We start from the raw sequence: 6,463 nt of genomic DNA, 5'->3' as shown, positions 1-6,463 counted from the left end.
AATAGCTCATCATTACCATGAATACACATCTGACAGGACACAGGATTACTGGAACATCATTTTATTAGTGTTCTTGGATCTGAACATTAATTTTAACCATAAATAAAAAAAGAAATCTATGGACAAAAATGCCCACGCTTCCCACAGAAATATAAAAATATAGAAAACAGAAAAATTAAAAACATTTAAAATGAATTTTAATAGTTTAAAGGTAAATATTAAGGGGAGAAAATATGCATTTATAATTTTTTATTTTAAATATAACCCATCAAAAAAAACCCTAAATAAATTAAATGTAAAAATTATGAAATACAAACTACTTCTGTATTTAACAAGAACTTTTTTTTCTTTAAACAGAACATCAGTGTTAACAACAATTGGCAATCTGACCAAGATGTAAAACCACAGCTCTCTAAACAGTTATTTTAGTTCATTTTTTTCTGCCTTTTTGCAGTTAATCCTCTGTTTCTTACAAAATCTCTTATGTTTTGAACTGTTCTTCCTGCCAACACCGGATCTTCTACCAATTTGCAATGACTGCATTCATTTTTGGTGGCTAGTTTCCCTTTGTTTATGTGGTCTTTAAAATGCCTCATCACTGCAGCAACCTCAGCCTTGGACCACATGTTTTTGGGAGCTCTTCGGGAATTGTGGGATTGAGCAGCATTTTTCTCTGGAAGATATATAAAGTAGTAGTAGTTAAAACAAACAAAAAACCAAACAAAAAAAACAAAAAACATTTGGTGGTTAAAAGAATGGATGCTACCCTGTACTAACTTCTGAAATGTGTTGCTACCATCAATATCAAAACGAGCTAAAATTCTCTTTGAAAATTTATCAAATTTCTAAAATGAGACATTTAGTGTTCCGCTGTGAATAAAAGACTGAATAAAAAGTTGAATAAAAGTCTCTTGATGCATGCTCAATCATCCAGGTAAGTAAATCCCAAAACGTTGATTCTGTTAATCTGGACGTAGCGTTTTCAGTGGGAGAAACATTTTGTCACTCATCCAAGTGACTTTTTGCCACCACTCTGCAGTTTGCCATATGTTGCAAAGTGATGAAACAATAATAAGCTTAGAGAACCAACTGCACCCCTTACCTTCAGAGGGAGCAGCAGTCTCACTTGCTGCAGGCATTGTGAGTGGTCCTTCATCTGCTGATTACACAATTTGATTAAGTTTTAATATTTGTAACAAACATTTTATCCACAGAAACCAAGCTAGTGGTAACTTACCACAATCTACAGTGTCTTGGAGCTGCGCTGTGTTTGTGGAATCAGCTACTGCATGTACAGGCTCACTGGTGCCACACGCCAACATTGTGAGTGCTGTGTCATCATCATCTGATTCACTCTCACTGTCCTTTGTTTCAGCATCACTTAATGCAATTTCATCTGAGAAATTGTGGGAAAACCCCCCCAAAAAACCAAACACAAACCCCCCAAAAACCTCACATTAACAACGAGATATGACAAAATACAGAACAAATACTGGAAATTATAGTACATAGTTTTACTATTTAAGGCCACCACTCTGCAGTTTGCCAAATGTTGCAAAGTGATGAAACAATAGACTTCAAGAACCTTAAATCATGGACATTTAACAGAATGGTCTGTGCTTTTAGGTTTTAATTCGGTTGATAAAGCATAATATTCAACTACTGCCCTAATATTTGCTCCTTTCAATACAAACCTTCTATTTTGATCTCATCCAGTGATTTCCCCTGGATCTGGGAAAGTTGTCCTTTTTCCAGTGTTAAAAGCAGTTTGGAAATCTTGGCCAGCTGTGTTGTGGGAACTGGTAATCTGTAGAATTCGCGGTGAACGCGGATATCATGACCCAGGAAATCTGCAACCTGATCAAGTTCGTTGTTTTTCAAATTAAGGACTTGTGAGAGTGTGGCAACATGTTTTCTGAGCTGTGTCGATCTTAGATACTCAGGCTGCTTTGCTCCACACTGGTGTGCATGAACACGCAAGGAGTCCATTCCTCTGTAATGACTCATTGATCGGGGTCTTGCAAAGAGGTAGATATTAGTGGCACAAATACCACAGTCAGGCCTCCTACTAACCAGTAGTGACAGAGCATCCAGCATGCTTGGTGTTAGCAGAACTGGAACATTTCTGTCCCTTTTTCCCATTATTTCTATTCTACAGAAATAGTTACAGAGTCTCTGTTCCATTTCTGAGAGCCCCATGGCAACATCTGTGTGGAGTGCTGTTTTGTCTCTTTCAAGAAAACTTTTGAGGCGCATCTTTGAAACCTCTCCAGAACGTCTTCGGTTGAACACAATGATTTGTGAGAGTGTAACTTGTGCAAGTTGGGCATAATTCTGAGCTGTGGCTTCGTTCTCCAAGCTGCAAAAGGCACTTTCTGCAGATTTTTGAAGGTAGTGATGGAGAATCCGAACATCTTCTGTAAAGGGCAATGTTGATGGCTTGTTAAACTTTGCCTCACTCAATGTGTTCAAGGCACGGTGAGACACCATCTCAGACCATTTGGAGACATACAACTTCTTGAACGCATCAGTGGACTTGATTAGGGCTTCATCCTCTGTCATGAGGGCACGACAATGGATAATGTCAGACATTTTATGCAGTGTATGTCCCAGTTTCAGCGCAAGGCTTGGAGTTTTGTATGACAGTGTCTCTTCATCAAAACCTGAAACTTTCTTTACTGCTTGCACAACTCTCTGGAAATTAGCAGGCTTAATAGCTTCTTCCATGTTATGCACTGAGAATTCTGTGCGCAGACACAACAACAAACGTCCCGCTTCACGAAGCTTCTGTCGTATATAATCATACTTTGTAGGGTCTTGTCCATGTTTATTGTAGAGGGACTGGGCAAACTGAATAACAGTAAAGTCATTTCGCACAGCTGAGGCAATCTCATCTTGTTTCATAACAGCAAGAACCTTCCAGACTCCACTTGACACCTGCGGATAACACTGAGACTCCAGAGTTAAAGCCAGGCCGAGTACTTTGGTTCTTCCAGGTTCTTTATCCGTGTCATCTTTTGGTTTGTTAGGACATCTGCGGACATGTCTCCAAAGATCCTTGCGAACATACATCCCTTGACAATAAAAGCAATGAGCAAACTTTCCCTCTACTGCTTTAATCTTGGGTCTTCTCTTCACTTTCAGTGGTCCCACTCCACCATGCAAAACTGCAGCATTATGCTTAAAATTTCCCTTATTTCTCAATTTCTCTAACAGACTTTTACGCTCGTTTGAGTCTCTAGGCAGGGAAAATGCATGCACAACATCAGGAGCCGTTTTGTGCGTTTTCAGGTGGCGGGAAATTTTAGCTTGTGGTTTGCCACAAAAATAGCAGTAATTTCTTTTACTTAAAGTCATTTTTTCTGATTCAGTTTCGCAAAGCTCACTTTTATCTTGTGGCTTGTCCTTTGTCAAGTTGTGGATTAAATTCGTTGAATCTGATTGTTCATGCGCTTTGGAGATGTCATCTTGGCATAGCAGACCTTTTGATGTGCTTGGCAATAATGAGATGTCTTCATCTGAATCTTCATCATATGACTCTGAATCTGGCACATATTCTTCTTCTGATATGCTGTGGTTGCCATCATCATCGCTTGATATTTGATCCAGAACTGAATGTGGCAATCCATCCTCCCCTGAATATTCAGAAATTTCTTCTTTCTGGAATGTAAGAACAAAAGTTTTTTTAATTGATCAATACTTTAGACAGGTAAAAAATAAACTGAAAAAAAGTCAAGCCAAATATGAATGGGATACACACCTGTGTTGACTGGTGGCAATTCTGATTTGCCAATTTTGCAAGGCAAGATTTGTGCCAGACCCCTAAACAAACTGAAACACATTTTGATAGACTTAATTTAGCTTTGCAGTTCTATTTAAGTGAAGTAGTTTTTTGTCAAAGCATTGCAGTAATGTCAAATGCTGAAAAAACAAAAAAAAACAAAACTGTTCACATTAAGGATATTTTAATGACTACACATACACTGCTAATCCCCCTCCCCCCCCCAAAAAAGGACATCCCAGATGTGAATGAAGGAATTATTCTTATTAAATACTTTGTTCTTTAGGTAGTTGAGTGGCATGAAAGTGTGTAGTTGAATGTGTGTGGCCTCCAGATGCCTGTACGACTTCCCTACAATGCCTGGGCATGCTCGGGATGAGGTGGCGGATGGTCTCCTGAAGGATCTCCTCCAAGACCTGGACTAAAGCATCTGCCAACCCCTGGACAGTTTGTGGTGGATGGAGTGAGACATGATGTCCCAGATGTGCTCAATTGGATTCAGGTCTGGGGAACAGGCGGGCCAGTCCATAGCATCAATGCCTTTGTCATGGAGGAACTGCTGACATACTCCAGCCACATGAGGCCCAGTGTCGTCTCGCATTAGGTGGACCCCAGGGCCAAATGCACCAGCATGTGGTCTCACAAAGGGTCCGAGGACCTCATCTTGTTACCCAATGACAGTCAGGCTCTCTGGCAGGCACAGAAATGCCACCCCTCACCATTACTGACCCACTGCCAATATGATCATGCTGGAGGATGTTGCAGGCAGCAGAACATTCCCCACGGCATCTCCAGACTGTCACGTGCTCAGTTTGAACCTCCTTTCAGCTGTGAGGAGCATAGGGTGCCCGTGCTGAAGTTGCCAAACTTTGTGTTTTCTGGCAAATGCCAAACATCCTGCATGGTGTTGGACTGCAAGCTCAATCCCCACCTGTGGATGCTGGACCCTCAAGTCACCCTCATGAAGTCAGTTTCTGACCATTTGAGCAGACAGATGCACATTTGTGGCCTGTTTGAGGTCATTTTGCAGGGCTCCTCTTGTTCCTCCTTGCACAAAGGTGGAGGTAGCGGTCCTGCTGCTGGGTTGTTGCCCTCCTATGGCCTACTCCACATCCAGGTAGCACCTCCATGCTCTGGACACTACACTAACAGACACAGCAAACCTTCTTGCCACAGCTCACATTGATGTGCTACGCTAGATGAGCTGCACTACCTGAGCCCCTTGTGTGGGTTGTAGACTGTCTCATGCTACCACTAAAATGAAATCACCGCCAGCATTCAAAAGTGACCATAACATCAGCCAGAAAGCATAGGTGCTGAGAAGTGGTCTGTGGTCACCACCTGCAGAACCAGTCCTTTATTATGGTGAATTGACTATAATTTCCACTTGTTGTCTACTCTATTTGCAAAACAGCATGTGAAACTGGTTGTCAGTGTTACTTCCTAAGTGAACAGTTTGATTTCACAGAAGTGTGACTGACTTGGAGTAACATCGCATTGTTTAAGTGTTCCCTTTATTATTTTGAGCAGTTTATGTTATGGAATGGGGAATTGAGGACAATCCCAAGTATACCATTTTTACAAGGTCCTGCACCAATGAGGTAATACTGCATTTCTTTAATTAGAAGTGACCACCCATTAATTAAAAAGGGAGCAGTGTTCATTTCAGCACGTCTTAACTTGTTGAACTCTATTAATGCTTTTTACTATACACTGTACCTATTCACTAAATGTCTCACCTTTGCACTTAAAGCCAAGCCACTTGAGGGAGGAAACCGGTCCCACACACTGAATGCACTTGTCCAAAGATGATATTGTTGTGCACACCAGACGATGATTGTGACACTGTTAGCAAAATATTGCAACATTTATTTGTTTTGGACAGTTGGAAAGGTGTGTTTTCAATTCAGTTGCAGATATCAACTAATAAACTTCGTCCATGTAAATCACATCACACCCAGGTGACTGCCAAACACACACACACACAGCATCCATAAAGAATGATGATAGATTAAATTATTAGTTCATTAAGTGGTACACTGGATTATATTTACCCTTTCAGGCTCTGGATGTTTCAGGTCCAGATCATTGTTTGGAAAGCTGTTTGGTTGTGGCTTTAGGCAGCTCACAGTCTTCTGAATCTGGCTGGTCTCAGTCTTCGTGTGTAACAGATAGAGAATGAAGACAAAAGAACAGTAATCTGACAGTTACTAAAAATGCATCACTCAAGAGGATGAATAGACCATTTCACTATTGGCAAATAGCGTAAGGTACACATCGTGCATGAGAAACATTCATTAAAATCTGTCCTAGGTCAATGTTACCTCTTCAAAATCTTGCACTGAAGAAGAATGCATGGCTTCTGAGCCTTGCTGAGGCATTTCTTCATCAAGATCCTGCAACAAAGAAAAGATGGCACAAAGATTAGACCAAGTGCTCTTCTTGCAACTGTACTGGGCAGTCCTGTGCTTCTGTCTTTAATTTGCATGTGTGTGTGTGTGTGTGTGTGTGGGGGGGGGGGGGGGGGGGCTTTCCACTCAAGAAATGTTTTCTTCTGAAAAAAATACTGGCTACAATAATTAACAACTGATTCCTTTGCAATCATCCATCCTCTTCCACTTATCCTTATCAGGATTGTGGGGTAGCAGTTTTGGGGCCTATACCAGCTACCATAGGGCAGTA

At 41.0% G+C, this 6,463-nt stretch overlaps 1 protein-coding gene across 1 annotated transcript; it reads right to left on the bottom strand.

The window, feature by feature from the left end:
• Positions 1-276: 276 nt before the first annotated feature.
• LOC112434061 (uncharacterized) lies at positions 277-5,933 on the bottom strand. The gene is made up of 7 exons (XM_076890486.1): positions 5,836-5,933; positions 5,521-5,626; positions 3,761-3,831; positions 1,695-3,660; positions 1,238-1,396; positions 1,103-1,156; positions 277-673 (listed from the first exon to the last, which is right to left on the bottom strand). Exons 4-7 carry the CDS (start codon positions 3,355-3,357, stop codon positions 426-428), a joined length of 2,124 nt encoding a protein of 707 aa, XP_076746601.1. The 5' UTR covers positions 3,358-3,660; positions 3,761-3,831; positions 5,521-5,626; positions 5,836-5,933; the 3' UTR covers positions 277-425.
• Positions 5,934-6,463: the final 530 nt, after the last annotated feature.

This window comes from Maylandia zebra, linkage group LG2, assembly GCF_041146795.1.
Source record: "Maylandia zebra isolate NMK-2024a linkage group LG2, Mzebra_GT3a, whole genome shotgun sequence".
In the NCBI taxonomy this organism is placed as follows: Eukaryota; Metazoa; Chordata; class Actinopteri; order Cichliformes; family Cichlidae; genus Maylandia; species Maylandia zebra.
Note: the sequence above shows the minus strand (reverse complement) of the source record. Positions and strands in the feature narration are given on the sequence as shown.

Bases quoted from the DNA above. Each gene is read 5' to 3' on its own strand.
- LOC112434061 (XM_076890486.1), bottom strand. From the start codon at position 3,357: ATGACTTTAAGTAAAAGAAATTACTGCTATTTTTGTGGCAAACCACAA. The intron at 1,397-1,694 runs GTTTGTATTGAA...ACAATTTCTCAG, and splicing joins GGATGAGATCAAAATAGAAG to ATGAAATTGCATTAAGTGAT. The intron at 1,157-1,237 runs GTAAGTTACCAC...TGTAATCAGCAG, and splicing joins CCAAGACACTGTAGATTGTG to ATGAAGGACCACTCACAATG.